The sequence below is a fragment of the Acomys minous genome (genome assembly GCF_964271855.1).
Source record: "Acomys minous genome assembly, chromosome: 3".
In the NCBI taxonomy this organism is placed as follows: Eukaryota; Metazoa; Chordata; class Mammalia; order Rodentia; family Muridae; genus Acomys; species Acomys minous.
In genome coordinates this window covers 118,291,502-118,314,172 of record NC_140485.1, presented here as the reverse complement: position 1 = coordinate 118,314,172, position 22,671 = coordinate 118,291,502, and the positions used below count along the sequence as shown (strand labels likewise).

General features: G+C 41.3%; 1 protein-coding gene across 3 annotated transcripts in view; it reads left to right on the top strand.

Moving 5' to 3' along the window:
- AHI1 (Abelson helper integration site 1) overlaps window positions 1-22,671 on the top strand; it is a 129,220-nt gene that overhangs the window by 71,113 nt on the left and 35,436 nt on the right. For all 3 annotated transcript variants that reach the window (XM_084777565.1, XM_084777566.1, XM_084777564.1), the window contains one exon: window positions 9,448-9,503. In XM_084777565.1, the coding sequence (XP_084633691.1) occupies window positions 9,448-9,503 (56 nt within the window). The remainder of the gene's footprint in view (window positions 1-9,447; window positions 9,504-22,671) is intronic.

Genomic DNA, 22,671 nt, shown 5'->3' with positions numbered 1-22,671 from the left:
TTGCCAGAAATACTCTAATGAAAGCTGTTCCTCAGTTTAAAAAAAAAAAACTTTTCTTATGCCTAAAAATTAGTGCATGCAGTCCATCAGGCGGTGCTTGTGGAGGGCCCAAGCTGTGCAGAGGCTCAAGCTAGCACTGGGTGAAATGAACTCGAAACTCTCCTTGGGCTCTCCTAGCCCATCAGAGAAGCCAGCAGGCCAGGAAGTCACAGTGATGTGACAGTGGTGAGCTGACCAGGAGGAGGCTTGTAATGTGGGGACAAGAAGAAGAGAACAAATCTGATTAAATATATAACCTTTATCCGATGCTCTTCGTTTCATGGGCCTGTTGAGAAATCTGTTGTGCGTACAGTACAGAACAATGAGGTCTGTTCAGTGGACTTTTCTAAATGCTAGCTGACACCTGAGACTCTGAGTTTTGTTGCTGACTTTTATAACGCTAATGTCTCGCAAGTCCCGTGGTGCCTTTAATTGCTGTTCTACTTTTTAAAACAGTCCTTCAGCATTCTGAGGGTGAGTCAGTCCTTGGGATTCATGTGAACATACAGATGTGAGATAGGTAGGTGTGCTCGCGTGTGTTCTTGTTTTGTATGCTTGCCCTTCTTTAAAATGGGACTGAGTTCTCTATAGTTATGGCTGTTGAATTTGAGAAAAATAGGAAGTGTCCAGGCTCCTTATTCCTGCTAATTAACTATCACTGAACTTGTTTCTCCTGGGGTACTTTATTTTCTTAACTTCGCTAATAGCATTATGAAGTTTGACGTCCTCTTAGTTTTTCAATCTTTATTTTGAAGTAAATATTTATAGAGTTGAAAGTAAAACAGTTTAAAAGCCAATGGTAAAGGCAGTTGTAAGAATTGTAACTGAACATTTTATCACAAATAATTTCTATATAATATATTTTGATCTCAGTTTCCTTTCCATCATCTCTCCCCAGATCCCCGCCACCTCCCCACCCATCCAACTCCATGTCTTCTTTCTCTCTTTCTTTAGAAAACAGATCAAGTTTTTTAAAAAGCAAACAGACCAATAGAGGAAAAAAAAAGGAAAAATATGACACACACACACACACACCATAAAAAAAAACAGAACCATAATAGATAAATAAAATAGACAAGTAAAAAAAACAACAAACATTATGAACAGCACAGCTCGATAGAGAGGATGATAGAGCACAGCTGCTCACTCGATGGAGAGGATGATAGAGCACAGCTGCTTGCTCGATGGAGAGGATGATAGAGCACAGCTGCTTGCTCGATGAGAGGATGATAGAGCACAGCTGCTCACTCGATGGAGAGGATGATAGAGCACAGCTGCTTGCTCAGTGGAGAGGATGATAGAGCACAGCTGCTCACTCAGTGGAGAGGATGATAGAGCACAGCTGCTCACTCAGTGGAGAGGATGATAGAGCACAGCTGCTTGCTCAATGGAGAGGATGATAGAGCACAGCTGCTCACTCAGTGGAGAGGATGATAGAGCACAGCTGCTCACTCAGTGGAGAGGATGATAGAGCACAGCTGCTTGCTCAATGGAGAGGATGATAGAGCACAGCTGCTCACTCAGTGGAGAGGATGATAGAGCACAGCTGCTCACTCAGTGGAGAGGATGATAGAGCACAGCTGCTTGCTCAATGGAGAGGATGATAGAGCACAGCTGCTCACTCAGTGGAGAGGATGATAGAGCACAGCTGCTCACTCAGTGGAGAGGATGATAGAGCACAGCTGCTTGCTCAATGGAGAGGATGATAGAGCACAGCTGCTCACTCAGTGGAGAGGATGATAGAGCACAGCTGCTCACTCAGTGGAGAGGATGATAGAGCACAGCTGCTCGCTCAATGGAGAGGATGATAGAGCACAGCTGCTCACTCAGTGGAGAGGATGATAGAGCACAGCTGCTCACTCAGTGGAGAGGATGATAGAGCACAGCTGCTCATTCGATGGAGAGGATGATAGAGCACAGCTGCTCACTCCATGGAGAGGATGATAGAGCACAGCTGCTCACTCCATGGAGAGGATGATAGAGCACAGCTGCTCACTCGATGGTGGCCAGTGAGCAGAAAGACCTTGAAAAGACCTTGAACCCTACAATCTCTTTGCATTGCATACCACTGACAACCTAGTTTGTTTCCACTGGCTCCTTCTTCTAAACCACTGCTCAGGCTTTCAACTCATGGTATGTAAGGACAAATTTAAGAGCCAACCATAGCAGGAGGGACAGAATCACATACATAATGAGAGGATGGTTGCTATTTACTTTTTAAATTTTCATTATCATATGTGTTGTGTGCATGCTTTGTGGAGTTGGAGATGGTGCATGTGTGAGGTCAGAGGACAGCTTCCAGGATTGAGCTCAGGTTACCAGCTTTGTGCAGCAAGTGCCTTTACCCCATAAGCACTCACAACTATAACACTTGCTGTTATAGGGCAGTCAAGGAATACTCCTTAAGAAAAGCTGACAGCAGAGTTTTAAAGAAAGACAGTAAGAAGACAGTTAAGTGTTATCTAGAAAATAGTGTCTCCAAGCAAGAGCCGAGGCAGGAATGGAGAGAGAGAGAGAGAGAGAGAGAGAGAGAGAGAGAGAGAGAGAGAGAGAGAGAGAGAGAGAACCATCATCTGATTCAGTAAAAATTACTACTTTGTTAGAATAACTTTTGTATTTTATGTGCATGCATGTATGTACATTTTTGCACCATGCCCATGGAGACCAGAAGAGGGCATCAGACCCCATGGAACCAGAGTTCCAGAGTTACAGATACTTGTGAGTGTCCTTGTGCGGTATGGAAACTGAACCTGTGTTATCTGGAAGAACAGATGGAGATTTTAACCACTGAACCATGTCTCCAGCCCCAAATGTAAATATAAATACATATTATAACAACTATTCATTCGTGCATTTGTCATAATAGGGATGTGGCTGATAAATCCAGTGTTGAGACAAAAACTAAAACAGTGCTGCAAGTTTATGATACCTGCTCTTCTTTCTGGAAACTTCACCATACATCTGATGAAAATAAGGACTTTAATAGTAACCACAGTACCGTTATCATACATGAAAAGTAATAATGGTTATATAAAACATCTAATAAGTGCTGACATTTAGATATCCCTAGTTATGTCCAAAATTCCTTAAATAATCTTTGTATCCCCATCATCCATTCAAGATTCATATTTTCACTGATGGTTATGTTATTTAATACCAGTTCTATTAGTATCAGTTTCAATGAACCTACAAAAAAACTGATTGGTCTAGTTGTCTTTTAAAATGTCACTGTTTTAAATGTATCTGTTTCTCTGTGGTTTCATTCAGGCAAAACCTGTGGCAATACTATGAGTGATAATCACTTTTGCACATCTTATCATGTGTCATGTGTTGTCGGGGTGCCCCACTGCTGATGTGGCCAAGCTCAGTCTTTGATTAAGAGGTGGACATCAGATCTCTTTGTTATGAAAATAAAAGTTTCCTCTTTCAATTACTGAACATCCTGTATGGGATGAATGCATAGGAATGCCTCTCCCCAACAGACTTCCTTAGTAATTTGAACATCCATTGATGCTTTTCCTCAACTAATTGTCCTAGAGAGAAGGAATACAAAATGGTGCTTTTCCAGAGTGACCATCCCCTCCTACTTTGTTTACTTGTGTTCTTCAGTGAGACGCACTGATCCCTTCTTCTGAGTTCATATGTGAAGCTGCCCCGGTGTGTGCAGAAGATAATGCTTCCCTGCAGTCATCCAACACTTCCACAGTGACCTTTGCACGTTGTGTGTGTGTGTGTGTGTGTGTGTGTGTGTGTGTGTGTGTGCGCGCGCGCGCGCGCGCGCTCGTGCACATGTTTGTGTGTTCGTGTTCCTTTTAGGGCTGAGCATAGTTAAGAATCTATGACCACCATGGTGGGGACCATGCATTGGAGCATTGGTAAGGAGTGCACTGCCGACTGCATTTGGTAGGATGGCCATTTTCAATCCTTTAGCATAGAAGGTCTTCCCATCTTCCAGTTTCTTCAGTTTCTTTCTTCAGTGTCTTAAATTCTTCATTATACAAATCTCTGACTTCTTTGGCTAGACTTGGTCCAAGTTCTCGGGGGGGTCTTAGGTAGGGGGTTTGCCTTTCATTTTGTTTTGACGCTATTGCGGATGGTGTTGTCCCCTTTATTTCCTGTTTGCTATGCTTGTCATAACTACTAACTTTCTTATTCTGATACAATGCTAAACATGTATATCAGTTGTAAAAATTGGTAACATCTCTAGGGTCTTTACATAGAAGAATCAGATCATCTGCACCCTTCCTTTCCTCTGTGTGTCCCCGTCATGTCCCCCATTTCTCACACTGCTCTAGCTTAGACTTCCGGATCTGTACTAAGTGTGACTGGAGTGTGCTATGCCTCTTCTTTGCTATGAGCCATGGGGCCTTTGCACACTTCTTTGTGTGTGATGTGATGTCCAAGGCTCACTTTGTGCTTTTCCACCCCAGCGGTCTTTCTTGTTTTACGTAGTGTTGATGTTCTAAACGGATATTGGGATCCCAAAGCCCATGCTAGGTCTCAGTGTGCTCGCTGGTGCCATTGCTCCCAGACCTTCTTGCTCTGTAAGCACAGCTAGAGAGAAAAAGTTTAAAATGAGTTTATAGTGAAACTGACCCTTCAACTTTGAGTTACCTTCCTATTTGTATACTTAGGCTTTCCGTTTTTGCTTTGGTTTGGTTTTTGGCTTTCTGAGACAGGGTTTCTTTTTGTAGCCTTGGCTGTCCTAGATTCACTTTGTAGACCAGGTGACCTCAAACTCATAGAGATCCACCTGCCTCTGCCTCTCAGTGCTGGAATTACAGGCGAGCGCCACCGCGCCCGCCTACTTCAGCTTTTCATAACATGAAATTTCCATTTCTCAAAAACAAAGGTTGAAATAGTTCTCCTGCTTTTCCATTTAACTTGAAACAAAAAAGCTTTGTTTAGAAAAGTTTTCCCCATGCCCAAGTTTACAGCACAGTTTACACATGTTTATCTAAGATTGGCGTGGCCTCATTTTTGCTATTTAATTAACTAAGGCACTTAGAGTATATTATGCTGGTATAAATTGTGAGGTATAGATGATTTTTTTTCCAAAATGTTCATCTCATTGCCCAACACCACAGACTAAAATCAATCTCTTCATTCTTGTATGCTAATATGTACTTGGCTCTTTTTGGGGGGCCAGGGGTTTCAAGACAGGGCTTCTCTGTGTAGCCTTGGCTGTCCTGGACTCACTTTGTAAACCAGGTTGGCCTCGAATTTACAGCAATCCACCTGCCCCTTCCTCCTAAATGCTGGGATTAAAGGTGTGCACTACCACACCTGGCTACTTGGCTCTTTTTTAACCTTTCTGTTGGACTATATGTCATCTCAGGCCAGTGATGCCCTTTTTTGGTTGAGGAGGCTTCCCTCACCCTTAAATACCCATTACATTTTTTGTTTTGTTTTATTTCTGTTTGGTTGATTTTTTTTAAGAGGTGAAACTTTTTAGATAATATAATTTTAAACTAGACAGTCCCAAATCAATGTTAAAATTAGCATAATAACAGAATAGAAATTCAGAAAGCATAATATAAAATTCAGCATATAAAACATGTCTTTTACATATTCAAACAAATTAGACGATGAAAGAAAATACCCATTTGCATGAGCAATGTAAAAGATGAAATATGTGATGATGTAAGAAATATACAAAACAGTAGGAGGAAAGCACTAATATATTTCTGAAATGCACCATTATCTTGAGGAAATGTTAAGACACTACTTGTTTTGTGACCAGTGTAACACTGTATTGTCATTTCCACCCAAAATAATATGTAAACTTAATAAGATTTCATTTGAAATAGAGGTCTCTTTTCTCATTAGACAGGCTGATCTAAAATTCACATGGATCGTGAAAGAATACTAAGAAAAATCTTGATTGGGAGGAAAAAAGGAGACAGAAAAAATAAACCAAGGTAAACCCAGTCCAAAATGAAGCTGTGATGAGCGCAGGGGTCAGCACTGACCCAGCAGGTGTGAGGCCCTGGTGTGATGTTCAGCACACACGTGCTCCTTCACACTGCCGTGCACATTAGCACTGACTCGGCAGGTGTGAGGCCCTGGTGTGATGTTCAGCACACACGTGCTCCTTCACACTGCCGTGCACATTAGCACTGACCCGGCAGGTGTGAGGCCCTGGTGTGATGTTCAGCACACACGTGCTCCTTCACACTGCCATGCACATTAGCACTGACCCGGCAGGTGTGAGGCCCTGGTGTGATGTTTAGCACACACGTGCTCCTTCACACTGCCGTGCACATTAGCACTGACCCGGCAGGTGTGAGGCCCTGGCCTGGTGTTCAGCACACACGTGCTCCTTCACACTGCCGTGCACATTAGCACTGACCCGGCAGGTGTGAGGCCCTGGCCTAGTGTTCAGCACACACGTGCTCCTTCACACTGCCATGCACATTGCAGAAACACTTGCAGTTTTAGTACTTCAACTTTTATTAAACTCAAAAAGGCTTCTTGCCTACTAAAACTATATTCCACTGGAATATAATGATTTTGTTACATTTTTCACAGGCAAAAGTCTTAGTGTTCTGTTTCTGTGAGGAGACCCCATGACCACAGCAGCTCTTATAAAGGAAAACGATTAACTGGGGCCAGCTTACAGTCCAGGGGTTTGGTCCATCGTTGTTATAGTGGGAAGCGTGGCGGCATGCGGGCAGGCACAGTGCGGGAAAGGTACACTCTACATCTGGATCAGCAGGCAGCAAGAAGAAAGAAGGACGCTGTGTCTGGCTTGAACTTCTGAGACCTCAAAGCCCACCCCCTGGGACACACATCCTCCAACAAAGCCACACCCACTCCATCAAAGCCACACCTCCTCACAATCTCCTCCCTGTGAGCAGATGGGGGCCATCTTCATTCAGACCACCACAGCCAATAACCAAAGCATAACTCACTTATCCTCATCTTACTGTGCCGTCCATGTAGTCTTTCAGGAAAGGGCAGTGGTTTTTTTAGGCCTTCAAATGGTTAGGTGAGGCCCACTGACACAGTGAAGAGTGATTTACCTTGTTCGGGTCCTTCTCATTTTAATGTCACTACCATCCAATAAAATGTCTTCAAAGAAATATATAGCATAGTGTTTGACAAGCTGTCTGGATACCATGCCTTAGCCAAGCTGACACGTGATGTTAACCAGCACAGTGAACCATGTGTACGTTTTCAGCTGTGAACTGATGAACATAGAGCCAGATGTAGACGTTTAAAGTAAGGTCTAAATAGAATAGGAAGCCATTTCCGGTTGCCTGTTGGTTACTCCTCTGTGTGCGTTCCTAACTTCAGCCATCAATAAACATACTACTGTGTTTTCAAACTGTTACTCCTATATGCAGTTGAAGTGTAAAACTAAGATTAGCTAATCCATTTCTAAAATTTTCTTTTGGGGGCCTGAGGAGATTGCTCAGTGGTTTCATGTTTGGCGTTTAGATCAGGTGGACATGGCTTCCTGCCAGTGATCCTAGGACCCCAGAGCAGAGGCCGGAGGTCATAGAGCAAGCTGGCCAGCTAGATTAGCCGGTCATTCATGTCTGTGAGCTCTGGGTTTACGTAAAAGACCCTGTTTTACAAAAAGTAACAAGCAATGGAGGAAGATGCCCAATGTCAACCTCTGGCCTTCTATACACAACATGCACAGGTACACACACACACACACACACACACACATAACACATGCACACTCATGCATTCTACTCTTGAAAACTGAAATCAAGAGGGTTTTTTCCCACAACATAATTGTTATGCAAAGTCTACTGATGTAAATGAAGGGACTGATTTGTTTTTATCATTTTAAAATACATTTTATGTCTCACTAACCAAGATCACTCTCATTTGAACGCAAATGAGCCATACAGAACTCCTCTCAATGATGGCAGCCAGGAGAGTTAGAAGCAGGAGACAAGAGACATCCCACAAATCGACAGGAACCAAAACTGTTGAAATATTTTTCAATATCTGTTTGTCTTTTTCTCACCAAGAGGTATGATTAATCTGTGAATGAATGTCCTCTTCTCAGAGTTACCTTAAAGACTTTACATGTAAGAAAAAAAACCTTGCTTCGTTTGCTGTACATTTGTCTTCTGCATAGATCAGTTCTGTGTGTTATAGAACTCTTCTGTCCTTTATCTCTGGGTACCAACTAGCTACTCAATAAACACGTGTCGGCTGGACCAAGGCTGTGTAGTGCTTCGTGTGCCGTTGGCGAACAGCAGGGACTAAAAATGGCGGGGTGTTGTTTTGTACTGCTTGAAGGCGTGTTCCATTTTGTGACTGGGATTTACTGGACAGTTGGGGGCTACATTAGATTCTTAGTTCTCTGCCTGCAGAGCACTGTGACAGACAGACACGCTGGCCCCCTCCGAGCTGCGCCTGGTGGCCTGCCTGCACACCGCCCAGCTCTGGAAATAAAACATTTAAATGAAGCAAAGCTGTATTCTCAAATATATAATGCTTCATCTTAAAGATAGCATTTCAAAGTGATATAAAGCTGGAGTTCTGCCTTCATCTCACCTCATCCTCTTTAAGAAGAGCTGGCTAAGCACTCACAGAAGAAAGGAGCATCGCCTTTGCCTAGCTGCGTTAGTAGACACTGCAGTTCTCGCCTCAGGTCTGCGTGGCAGCCATTAGTGTCCTCTGAACAAAACCATCTAGCAAACTGTTAAATGGCTCAGTCACATGTGAGTTTGCTGGTGGGCAGACATTAGAAAGTAAGTGAGATCTACACTCGTGTTCACTTGAAGCTCAAGCCCGGCTTTGAACCAGTGTCTTACAAATCAGATGTGGGTGTTAGATACTTCACAGGCTACTTATCTCAAAGAAATGCAGTAAAGAACACTAAGAACAAAAAGATAAATCCACATGTGAGAAAAAGATATTTCTCAAGATTAGCCTTCTTTGTTACCATTGTAAAGAGAGGAGTCAGAACTTTCTTTCTGACGTTCGCTGGTGATTGAATAAGTCATAGAATATAGCACAGTAGGATACAGCAAAGAGAAATTCAAGTGGGTTTACTGATTCTTTTGAGAATATAAGGAAGCAGTGATTCTTTCACAGCTTTTATGGTGTTGCATTATAAATATAATGGCCTTTCCTGGAAGAATTGCAGCTGAGACCAGATAATAGTAGAACTTCTATGCTGAGAGCAGGATGGGAATACACCCTGAGCTATGGCTGGACAAGGCTTGCATGGGGAAGCTGGCTTAGCCTTCAGTTGAGTTTCCTAGCCGAACTCACCAACTGTTCCTGACCAAAGAGTGTATGACAGTTTGGAAGGATCCTGCCATCTGAGGAACACTTCTTTCTTGTAAACTTTATGAGGCATGTCGTACTGACATAAATGTCTTCAAAGTAAGTGGACATAATAACTAAATATGGGGTTTTTTTTTCTCTCCACAGCGTTTATCAGCATAGAGAGAGGTCCTTTCGTCCGTCAAGTCGATGCACCACCAATGGTAAGGCAGTCTCTCACTCGGAAGTGTTAACACTGGAAAGAAATTACAAAATGGTGCTGGCCAATGACACAAAATGCCATTGTTAAAAATTCTTTTAACTTCTCTTTTACAAAGTTAAAGTAGTGCAAGAAAATTAACTTCATGTTTTCCAAAAAAACTAATTCTTGCCAAAATATAGGAAAATAAGGTAGAATCTTTTACAGCCACTTGTTCATATTTTAATTTAAAATAACTTTTAATAATGTAAGTATAAGATAATATTTTCATTTAAAATGAATTATTTTCTGGAATAGTATTATTTAGAATGAATGTTTTATAATAGTAACAGAATTCCTTAAAGGTTGTTTTTACTGTACTATTATGGAAGTAAATTTTTACCTTTATCCTTTTTCTATTAGTACGGGATAACAAAATACATTTAATTATACTATTTACTATAGCAACATACATAGAACAGTAGTTCCTTTTAGTCTTTAAAAATGAACATGCTTGTAAGAAATACACCTAAGTAGCTAGTTTCCAAGTGAAACTTTCATATGATGATGTAATCTAATATACACCTACTTTCCCTTCACCAAAACCTACTCATCCTTTATCTAAGTCCCCTAAGCTCACCACCCAACTAACCATTTCCTATTGTGAGTGACATCTCACAAAATAAAGACAATATTGTACTGCATTTGGTTATTTTCTTTTGATTAATAGTTTCCTTCTAGAAAATTGACTTTAGTTTTTTATTTGATTAGTTTAATGTGGCTTCTCAGGTAAGGTATGGTAGGTATGAGATGTTAGTTACGATCATACCATAAAAAGTATTCAACTGGCTGGCCGCCTGTGATCCCAGCACTCATGGAGGCAGAGGCAGATGGATCTCTGTGAGTTCCAGGCCAGCCAAGGATACACAGAGAAACCATGCCTCAAAGACCTACAACAAAGAAAAAGAAAGAAAAAAAGGAAAGAAAGGGAGAAAGAAAGAGAGAGAGAAGAAAAGAAAGAATGTTTAACACCGTTTCCTTTATGTACCAGAGAGAATAGCCATGGCACTGTGTTAAGTTTCATTTGTTACTAAAATTAGAACCTTAATTAAGGAAATTTATTACTTTTAATGTGTTTGAGTAAAGTACTTGGTTTTTGGATTATTTACATCCTTTTGAAATTTATTTTAACCTCTCAGGCCCTGTGGCACCTGTGTTCATATCTCTATTTTATTTATAGATTCTAGAATGCTAAAAAGTGCGGCCAGCAGTTTTCTTGTTCTGCAATGTCTTGGATGAGTGTGAACCAATCCATGTTATGAACTGATGGACACTAGAGCCTAATGCACATGAAACCAAGCACAGTGATGGCGTTAACATTTACTGTAGCGCACTAGTGACCGCAGAAACATGCGCACATGCCTGTAATCCCAGCACTTGGGGAGGCAGAGATAGGTGATCTCTCTAAGTTTGAGGCCAGAGGCCAGCCTGGTCTAGAGTCCAGGACAGCCAGTGCTGTTCCACAGAGAAAAACCCTGTCTCAAACAAACAAACCGTTCAGTTGTTACTGTCTTATGTGCCTTCTCTCTGGCTGGATCACAGAGAGGTAGAAGTACTCACACCATTTTACCCTGTGCAGTCAATACAGTTTTATGTTCCTGCTATGTATGTAAACATCCCAAACTTCGAGCTTTGTTTTCAGAGGTTTTTCTGAGGTAGGACTAGCCGCTCTGCTGCTCCTCTGCTGCAAACTAACAGATGTTTGGGGCACCCCTGCAGTCCTTCAGCCTGCTGACAGTCTTGACCCTTCTCCACAGAACCACAATGTCCATTACCTGGTACTCTGGGGTCCTCAGGACAGATTGACTCTGACTTTCACAGAAATACAGTTCTACATAACTTTTGACCTTGAGCTCTTAAATTGTTTAAGACACCAATATGTTTATGAAAAATAGAGACTAATCAGTCCTTAAAAATTATCAAGATGAGATCTTTGTAAATCCAAATCTTGTATTCTTCTGGCTAGAAGCGAGTCCATGCATTAAGCCACTCTTTTGTGGCTTATAAAATATAAAATAAGGGGCTGGAGAGATGTCTCAGTGGTTAAGAGCACTGCCTGCTCTTCCAAAGGACCTGGGTTCGATTCCCAGCTCCCACATGGCAGCTCCCAACTGTCCGTAACTCCAAGATCTGACACCCCCACACCAACATACACAATACACACACACACACACACACACACACACACACACACACACACACACACACATAAAATAAAGGGCCCAGCCAGGATTTGAGAACAGCTGATGCTGGGCCCCGAGTGACTTCTTGTCTCTGTTCAGAAGCCTCAGCGCCTGTTACTCCTTCCTTCCCGCCGCTGCCCATCATTCCCAGTACAGCGAGCCAGATGCCTAGCAAGCGAGAAACTAAGATGCCTCAAGCCTCTGCTCCAGAAATGGGATGTTTCCTCATAGTCCCAGGTGGAATTCTGAGTAGAATTTTCAGTTAAACATAGGGCTATAGTGGAGATTTTGCTTCTTAAATCACTATAATGTTGTGTCATGTAAGTAAATATAGATTAGCCTGAAAACAACACCACCTATGTCCCTTTTTCTGCATTACATAGCCCTCTTTTCAATCTACTTATTTACTTTTAAATTATTCATTTGTTACATGAACTTTGATATGTGGGGGTGGGGTGTTTGATTGTCTCTCTCTGGCACAGAGAGCGCCCTCTTGTTGTACTGCCTTCCTTAGAAGCTGAAGGCCGCGCCTGCATGGATTGATGACTCTGACCTCCCCTGTTTGTTTTCGTGCTGAGCAAGTGTTTTGTTTTAGAACTGATGATTGGGTCTGTGGCCTCGCACGTTAGGCAAGTGCTCCTCGACTGAGCTACACTCCCAGCCCCTCTACATGTTCCTACCAAAAAATCCATTTCCAAGTTACTGTTTTCAAGAAAAAAAAAAGATGAATTACTTAAGCACGCATATCTAAACCTGTCCCTCAGTTGTCTGCATAGTCACAGTGTAACCTTTTTGCCTTCTAAAATGTGGTAGCAGCTGACCACCTCTACCTCTGGCAGTTACTGTGGAGGCGAGTTATTGGACTAAGTAATTGGACTAAGTAAGGGCTAAGTACTGCAGAAAAGGGGACAGAGGTGGCGTTGTTTTCAGGCTAATCTATATTTACTTATGCGACACAACATTATAGTGATTTAAGAAGCAAAATCTCACCCATAGCCACACGTTTAAGTGAAAACTCTACTCAGAATTCCACCTGGGACTGAGGAAACATTCCATTGCTGGAGCGGAGGCTTCAGGCATCTTAGTTTCTCACCTAATATTCTTTTGTATAAGTAACCTGTTAGGCCTGCTTTGTCATTGTAGATTTTATTTATTTATTTATTTATTTATTTATTTATTTATTGGTACCTATCATTGTAGTTCTGACTTGTTGATTAAAACTGTAACTTTCTTTTTGATGACTTTTGATGAGCAGTATTCATTAAACACTGCACTAAAAAGCAAACAAGGCACAAATTGATCACATTAGTAGATTATATGAAAATAATTAGATTCTGCCCACTAAAGACTAGTCTCCACATGTGCTTATAGCTTGTGGCAAGTTTAAATTATCAGCCTCAGACTTTTCAGAGGTCATATCTGAGCTCTGAGAGGCAGGTGTAAAAGTTAGTTAATAGTTAAGTCTGCCTGGGCGGGAGTGCTTTATTTGCTTTAAACGAAGGCTTATTTGCAAGTCAAAAAGAAACACCAACTAGTATAAGTAAATGTTCCTGAGAGCACAGTTAAAACATACCTATCTGCCTTTTAATATGTCGTCATATGCCTAGCATATCATTTTATATTTTGTGGCAGATTATTCTGCTCACAGAAGACACTGAAACACAGTGAGCCAAATACGCACGTGCTCCCTAGTGAGCTGAGATTTGGTTTTTAATCTCCTCAATAAAACGATAATGCAAATGCAATGATACTCACATGCCCTGTTGTGATTAATGACTTGGATTTTTGCAAAGTTCTGCTTTTCAATTTTGTTAACAGTTACTAATACGCATGGCTCTTAATTTGCTCAGTCATCCTGTTACTGAGAATACATTTTCTCTTAACAAATGGATTTGGGTAGTTTATAAAATTACAGCTTATATTTTCTAAGAAGTTTTTATTTACCCATCTGCCACAGCAGGTTCAGACAGAGCAGTCTGTCTCGTGAGGTAGCACCTGCTCTGGGTGCTTCTGTCGGCCTTTCCTCAGTAGGACCTAAACATCCCAGCTTGACTTGGAACTCACTGTCAGCTCAGTTGTTGTTCGTCCCTTCACTCTATAGCTTAGCATTGAATTTTTATCAGCTTAACTGATACATTTTTGTCACAAGCTTATTAGTAGTAGCCCTTAGTGTTTTAGACATGACCCCTGCATGTTGCATTACTCTACTTAGTGTAATAGTCTTTATACATATACTTAGGTAAAATATGACTGCTTCATATTTAGTATATTTTTGTAATATCGGATTTGTAGATAAAAGTATGGATTTTAAGTGAATTTTCTTGATTCGAAGGGCACACTTTATCTCCTCCAATTTATAGCACTTTCCAGGAACTCATAGTATGTAAACTGAGGTGAATGTGCCCCTGTAAAACTCATAGGCTAGAGCCCCTGGCTGATCTCTTCCTGTAGGTGACACAGAGTGGAGAGGGAGCATGGCGACTGTACGCTTTTATACTTGTTGTAAAGGAGCCTGTTTTCATTTACCAGTGAAGTAGCAACTCAGATGCAAATGCAAAATACTATCTCTTTTACAGCCATGTAAAAGCTGTTCATAATAAACATTTTTACTAAGTATCTTCATGATTATCTCCTCTGAAATTATGAGGCCTGTGTTAGTCACTTCACTAACATTTAAGCTTTTTTTAATATTTCTCCCTCTTAATTTTCTTTTTGCTTTACTAAATGTTTTTACTCTATCAAAGTTATACTAAGATTTTCTGGATCACTACAAAGTAATAGTGGCATGCCGTGAATTCTAAAGTGGCAGCAGATAGACAGTGTACATGCGAATACAGTATGGCAAGTGCTGTAGAAAGACCAAAAACAAGCCAACATACAATGTATGTCTTCATAAACTAGGACACACGTCTTTGACTAGTTCTTGTGTGTGTAAGGAAGGCAACCTGTATAGAGCTAAGTCAGTGTAAGGTGACCAGCTATGGAAGGGGTTTCACGTCACCATGGCAGCATGCACGTGAGTATGGAAATACAGAAGAGGCCTGAACACTCTTAAGATTTCCCAGGACTGCAGGCGCTTAGGAATGCAGGTTGGAGCAAGTATGTGCTAAACTGGATCTTAAAAGTAATAGGAGATTCTAGACCAAAGTAGCAGTGTGACCAAAGGCTACAGGGGAAAGCGCACACAACACAGTTTATAGACTGGTAGATAGTTTGGCTGGAGGAGAGTAAAGAGGATGGAAGATCAGAAGAAGGCGCTTTGGAAATGACTCTGAGGACCACTGGGTATTGGGTTAACAAATGAGGAAGTGACTGAGGGAATCTGTTTTGAGAGGAATACAGTTGAAGCAGCTTTTGAACTAAAAGCAGACACTGGAGTTGGGAAAGGGGTGAGCTGTGGAGCTACTGCAGCTCTCATTTGAGGGGGCACAGGTGGAAGGAGCCCCGGGGAGAGGGGTGCAGGTCTGCTTGTGGATAGACTGCGACTGGAGCTGAGCGGAGGGGCTGCTGTTGTGCCCGTGGTGTGCACATCACAGGCTGGAAGCAGAGCCCTCCCACCAGGAGTGTGGGGAGCGGAGAGAGGCAGGAGATGAGGGGTGGTAGACGCCAAAGGGCCCAAGTGTCACATGGAGTCAGAGCGCTCTGGAGTGCTGGGAGCAGCGCACAAGCGAGTGGGCCAGGTGATGACACTAAGGCATGAGATAAGCAGAAGAAATGCAGAGCGCCTGTTAGAAGAAGCAAGTTGTATGTTGCATAACTACTAACTTACTAAATGAAAAAAAAATGTTATCAAAGGGAGGAGGGTGTGCCGTGAATTAAATCTGTTCACAATGTGAAGTAATTGTATCTTTATTTCAGAGTCTTTAGGTGTGAAAAATAAAATGTCAGTATTTCACTCATATTAACACTTTTGGGGTATAAAGAAAATTCCAACAAAGGAACAAGGAAAGTTCCATCTGCTAGTAGCACAACAGTTGAAGTTTTCTAACTTAAACCACGAAAAAGGTTGAAGAAACTGATTCTTCTTTTAGGTTGGAATCTCTACAAATATCTTTTGCTTGTTTTTACTGCTCTTAAGACACAGCAGAAAAATACAGCAAAACTCTTGTCATACTTTGGACACTCGTCATCTCAGTCTTTGCTTCTGCTCCCAGGAGTAATCAGAAGTCATCCCACATCATACCTGAGACCGCTGACTCCTACAAACGAGGACACCACCATGGCTGTTAGCAACTCCGTTCTGCCTAGCCAGGGTCTGGGCTCACTGGTCCCAGATGTGCAGCTGTGCTCCTCAGCCAGCTCAGGGCACGGAAACAGGAAGGCCGTGGATATTCAGACCACATCGTGCTTACTGGACGGGCACCTAGCAATTTTTTTTTAAATGTCTTTCAAACTATCATTTTCTTAACACGATAAGAGGGGATATTTACTTATCCTGGCATAACTTGAAAGGCAGGCTAACCAAAACCATCAAAGGCAAATCAAAAAACATCAGTATTTCAGAACATCAGATATCAACATTGGAAACCAAAAGGAATTGACAGCATTCAATATCAGATATTTGCTGAGGTGTTTTCTTAGCTTAGCGAGTGAGACATACAAGGCGCACATGCTGAGGATAGTGTCCAGCACAATGTGACCTCAGCCACTAGCAGTGGCACTCCACCTGAGTACAGAGTTTTCTATTTACTCTGAATAGCATCAATTTATTTTTCACCTGTTTAGCTTTGTTTTGTACTTAATATTAGCTCAACATTTATTTTTGAGAAAAGATTCTAATTTATTTTGAATCTTGATTTTTTTCCATTGTTTATAGTTTTTTCCAGTCTCTATGGAATTGGCACATTTTATACTGTCCCTTTTTTTAAATTCTCTGCTCAAAACATAAGGAAAACATGAAACAGATGATGGTTACTGCTTTAGTTTTAGGCAGCTTCAAGTTTTTCGGTGTTTTGTTTGAGGTTATTATTTAATGGTATTTTCACTTTTATTTTGTGTTAATGAAATTGTAACTGCATGCCGGGCATGGTGGCGCATGCCTGTAATCTCAGCACTCGGGAGGCAGAGGCAGATGGAGTTTGAGGCTAGCCTGGTCTATAAAGTGAGTCCAGGACAGCCAAGGCTACACAGAGAAACCTTGTCTCAGAAAAACAAAAACAAAAAAACAAAGCAAAGAAATTGTAACTGCATGTCTTTTAAAACGGGATTTGGTAGTTAGTTAAAATTTACCTTTTGTAGAAAAAAACAAAATTAAATTTGATCATTTTAAAGAAGTATCGAAATATTATACAACAAAAATCAAACAAGAATATATAATGTTGAAAAAAATCAGTGAAGAAAACATTCATTTAGAAAACTATCACCTGGCAGTGGTGGCAGAGGCAGGAGCATCTCTGTGAGTGTGAAGCCAGCCTGCTCTACAGATGGACTTCCAGGATGCCAAGGCTGCACAGACAAACCCTGTCTAGGAAAGAAGAAGAAAGAAAAGCCTGGTCTACAGATCGCGTTCCAGGATGTTGAGGCTACACAGACAAACCCTGTCTTGAAAGGAAAGGAAAGAACAGAAAAGAAAAGAAAGAGAAAGGAAAAAAAAGAAAAGAACTAACATGAAAATTTCCTATTTAGGGTAAATGTAATTGAAGGGTATCAAACTGGAGACAGGGACCCAGCTTTAGTGCTAGAACTTGGCATTGATAAGAGCCCAGGTTTATTCTCCAGCCTTGAAAAACAAGAATAAATACTATCAATCTGGGAGTGTATCACCTGCCACAACTAATGTTCAGACAAAAGTGTTCTTATTTTTATTTTTATTTTTGACAAGTACAAGCTGACCAAGCCCCAACTGCCTGGGTGCTGTGCCAGCACCCCACTGTGTCTTGGCCAGAGGTGGCAGCACTGCTGCAGCAACGCAGACACGCGGGGTAGAGCCTACCACCCTGGGTAGAGTCACAGATTAGCTACATGTGTAGAGATTATGATAAAATAAAAGCCCAGTGCTTACGCTGTGGTTGTATTGAGTCGTTAGCAGGCTCCTGACCACCGTGTCAGACTGCTGGCACCTCAGTACCCCTACACAGGTGCCACTGGGGCATTTTGGGCACTTAGGGGATATTTTGCCAAATACAGGAATGAAACAGGATTATTTTCAGATTTGTAGTTGGAGTTAACAGGGACCTATCTGTAAGGTCATCCTTGCAACTTTAGGTGTTTTACAGAAATATTCTACTTGAAACAGTATTCCTCTGTGATTTGAAGAATTTCTGAAAAGTTGAGTAACAATAATTATCTCCAGCGTATCGGGCACTTTCTTTGCACCAAGCACTGTGTGACATGTTTCTTGTAGGGGATTTCATCTTCTCTCATAACTCTGTAAAATAAGGGCATTCTCATTAACATCATTATTTGCCAAAGGAGAAACTGAGGCCAACAGTCTTTTACTGCAATGTGTCAGTGCATTGTGATAGATGAGACAGTAGAATTAACTCTAAAATCAGAGTCCATCTGCACTAATAATCATTACATTCCTGGGCTACTCCATAGCACAAGGCATAACAAAGGCTTTGTGGAAATCCTGAGGTGTTCAGGTAACAACAGCAGTTAATTCTCTAACACAGTTGATGTTTTAAACATCTGCCACATAAACATCTGTTGCCTCTTCTTAGCTGCCTGACATCACTTAGGAAGTGTAGCATGGAGAGCGGTGGCGGCAGGGCCTCTAGACCACCGAGCTCCCCTGCACACGGGAGAGGCTCAGGAAGACCTAGATTTGGGACATAGCCCGGTACAAACACCTTCCAGGGACGCGTCCTCAGAGGGCTGTTTTCTAAAGCATTTCTTGGAAACCCGCAGGGAGGTTTCAAGCAGATGATGATGTGAGGTTAGTGGCTATAATCTCTGTGATTTCCTAGGAAAAGCGGCCTTGCGTCTGTCAGCGGCTGAGGGTGAAAGACACACAGTCAGAGCGATCTGGATGTGAGAAGGGGATCTTGGGGTTTGGTGGGGAGAACGAGGCCCAGAAGCTGCGGTTTTTCTAGTGCACAGGCACAGTCACCTGTGACCTTGAGAAAGGAAATTACAGGCACCTGCTGCCTGCAAGCCTGCTACCCACAGGCAGCTGTGTGGCAGCCGGGAGTGGAGGGATGAGGAGCTGGTTATGAGTGTGGCCAGTGAGAGGGAGGCGTGGGCCTTCTCGCACTCTTCCTTGAGACCTATTTTGAAAGCTCAGTAAATCGCTTGCGTCTAACACCTAAGCATGAATGGTCCTCTGGCTGGTATTCAGATGTTAATTAATTTTCCATTCTACTTTAAAAAATCTTTATAATCAATATTTAGGGTGTTGTCATTTGAAAACCTACCAAAAAAAAAAACTAAACTAAAAATAAGTATTGCTCAATAGTCCTGTCTTCTCCAGGCCCTTCCATTCACTCTAATTTTCTGTGACAATGCTACCAGCCCATTGGCTCCTACCAAGAAGCTCTTGCTGATTGCTGGGCTCTTGTACTTCCCCAGGGTCCCACCCATGTCGCCTTCTCTGCCCCCTTTGTTTCTACAATCCAGCCTCTCACGTCTGCTGTCATGGCCACAATCAAGAGTGTCCTCTCTGACATAGAAAGTCAGGTCTTCGCTTATGTGATTTTTTTTCAAGATGTATTTATTTATTTTATGTAGATGGCTGCCCAGTCTTCATGAACACTAGAAGAGGGAATCGGATGCCGTTACAGGCGATCATGAGCCACTGTGTGGCTGCTGAGAAATGAACCCAGCAACTCTGGAAGAGCAGCCAGTGTTCTTAACATTGAGCAATCTGTCCAACCTATCATTTTTGTAGTTTTACCCGTAGTGTTGCTTTGCTTATCATAACTTTACCTTCCACAACAATTATAACAGCTTCATTTTAATATGCTTCCCATTGCATAAAATTTAGCCTCTTATTACATTGACTTGTGTGCGTGTGTGTGTGTGTGTGTGTGTGTGTGTGTGTGTGTGTGTGTGTGCGCGCACATCTTTTCTGTAGCCTCTTGTGTCTGACTTACTAAATGTTTTCAAGGTTCAACCCTGTAGAATATATCATAATGCATGGGAATGTATCCTTCTTATGGCCAAAGAGATTGTGCCATTTTCATGTTTTACATTTTTACTAATAATCTAATAATGTCCTATACTGCATATATATACACACATATATCAATATATAGTATATTATATAGTATAGTGTCTTATGCTGCATATATATATACACACATATTAGTATATAGTATAGTGTATAGTATATATATAGTATACTTTGCACACATATATCAGTATATAATATATTATACAGTATAGTGTTTCATGCTGCATATACACACACATATCAGTATATAGTATTACACAGTGTAGTGTCTTATACTGCATATATATACACACACATATCAGTATATAGTATATTATGCAATATAGTGTCTTATACTGTATATATACACACACATATCAATATATAGTATATTATACAGTGTAGTAGTACTGAACATATAGTAGTTCAAACATAGCCTTCAATTCTTTTTAGGGGGGGCGTTGGAAGCTTTTTGGTAGGTTGTTGTTGTTGTTGTTTTTCAAAACAGGGTTTCTCTGTGTATCCTTGGCTTTCCTGGACTTGCTTTGTAGACCAGGCTGGCCTAGAACTCACAGAGATCCACCTGCCTCTGCCTCCCAAGGGCTGGGATTAAAGACGTGTGCCATCACGCCCAGCTAGTCTTCAATTTTTTTTGAAATTTAAGAACAGGAATGAAACATGGCTTTGTAGGTTAATAAAGTATTTGCTTTGCCAGCCTAAGGATCAGAGTTCAAATACTCAGCCCCTGTGTGAATGACAGACAGGTGTAATGGCCCATCTTTAATCCCAGCACTCCAGAGGCAGAAACCCTGGAGAAAACAGGCTAGCTAGCTGACCAAGTCATTGAGTTGTAGGTTCAGGTGAGAGATCCTGCCTCAGTATATAAGGTGGAAAGCCATCAAGAAACACACCTGACATTAACCTCTGACATGCACGCACTCGCACTCACACTCACACTCGCACATATGTATTCCCTCCTACAAAGGAAAAGAAATTTAGGAGAATTGTTGTAATGTTAACATGGTAAGTCTATGTGTAATATTTTAAGTAAGTGACAAAATAATTTCCAAAATATTTGAATCATGGTTAAATCCTAGCAGACATGAATAAGAATTTTAATGTCGATGCACCCTCACTTGTTACTGATTATTTTTCATTTATTTGTTTAAGTTTATCCTGTGTTTTCTTCTTTGGTCGAGTGGCTATTTGAAATATGTTATTTAATTTTAACATTTTCCTCAATTTTCCTCATTTTACCTTGTAACTGATTTCTGCTCTCAGTTCATGGGAGTTGTAGAACACCCTCTATGAGTTTGGGTTTTAGGTTGTATATCCTTAGGAAGATGTATTTTACAGTCTAGCACGTTGTCTGTTAAAGACATGTAGACTGCTTTTATGATGTAGAGTGTGTTAGAACCATCATCACCTTTAGTTAGCCTGGAATGTTGATTCAGTCTTCCATTTCCAAGTTGACCCTCCCTGGATTCTATCCAGGAGGACGCTAGGACTTGAGTGCAGGTTTCCAACTGGGGTTGTTGAGTCCCCTGTGTCATTTTTTATCCCGATAGTGCTGTCTTGGATGTCCTGGGGCCATGTGCAGTACGTACATGCTTGTAATTACCTTCATCTTTCTGATTGGTGGATCATTTTATTTTTATAGAACATCAGTCTTTACCTACAGTGAGAGCAACAGCGCTTTTGTCTAGTATAAGACAATATACTTTGTGCAGTTATTTGCTCTCTTTATCTCCAATTCTTTATCTGTTATTATCTAGATAAGATTAGTTAAAAATAGCAGGTCCTTGATTACTTTTACAAATATTCTCAGGGCTCACTTATGTGGTGTTCATATATGTAACTAGAGGGCTGACTTTGCTTATTGTACTAGGAATAGGTATGTATTTCTCCATTCCACTTATGAAGTAAAACAAAACCCAGGTTGACTAGGTGAAAAGTGGTCATATAACACTTAATAATAGGTTTCTATACAGTGAAGGATTTATCAGTACACTTTCTTTTAGTATATTTTATCCTCGTTTCTGTTTTAGTAACAGACACAATGTTCCTTAATTAGTATTAGAAACAACGTTCTTAAAGTTTATTTAATTTTAAGATAAATACTAAAAACTACTTTAAATTTCATCTTTTATTACTTAATTGGTAATAACCTGCCAGAAGCCATCATAAAGCCCTGTAAGTGTTAGCTTAATGATCTCTTGTCCATACACAGGTTGAAGGACCATCAGAGAGTTGCCAGTCCACAGCAGCATGGGGAATTTCACATTTTTTATAGTAATAGTAGGAATGTGTGGATGGAATCAGCAGCAGTGTTGTGTCTTGGCACTGAGGCTAATTCAGACCTAAAGTTGTCTCTTAAATTATTCTGACAACTTAAAAGTGATCCTGCAAAGGGTCAAGATGACCTTAGGTCACTGCAGAGGACAGCAAGGTCCAACTCACATTAAAAACATACATGAAAAACCAGCTCATTTGCAAAGCAAAATGCATATTTTGTAGTTCCCCAGGGGAGTTGTAGTTGCAGAGTTGGTAATTAAAATACGCAAAATGTATTCTCACAGTTCTGAAAGGACATGTGAGATCGAGTAAATTAAGGAGAAAGCCTACACAGAGAAGGTGGTAGAGCTCAGGGCACAGAGAAGGTGGTAGAGCTCAGGGCACAGAGAAGGTGGTAGAGCATGGGGCACAGAGAAGGTGGTAGAGCTCAGGGCACAGAGAAGGTGGTAGAGCACAGGGCACAGAGAAGGTGGTAGAGCACAGGGCACAGAGAAGGTGATAGAGGACAGGGCACAGAGAAGGTGGTAGAGCATGGGGCACAGAGAAGTTGGTAGAGCTCAGGG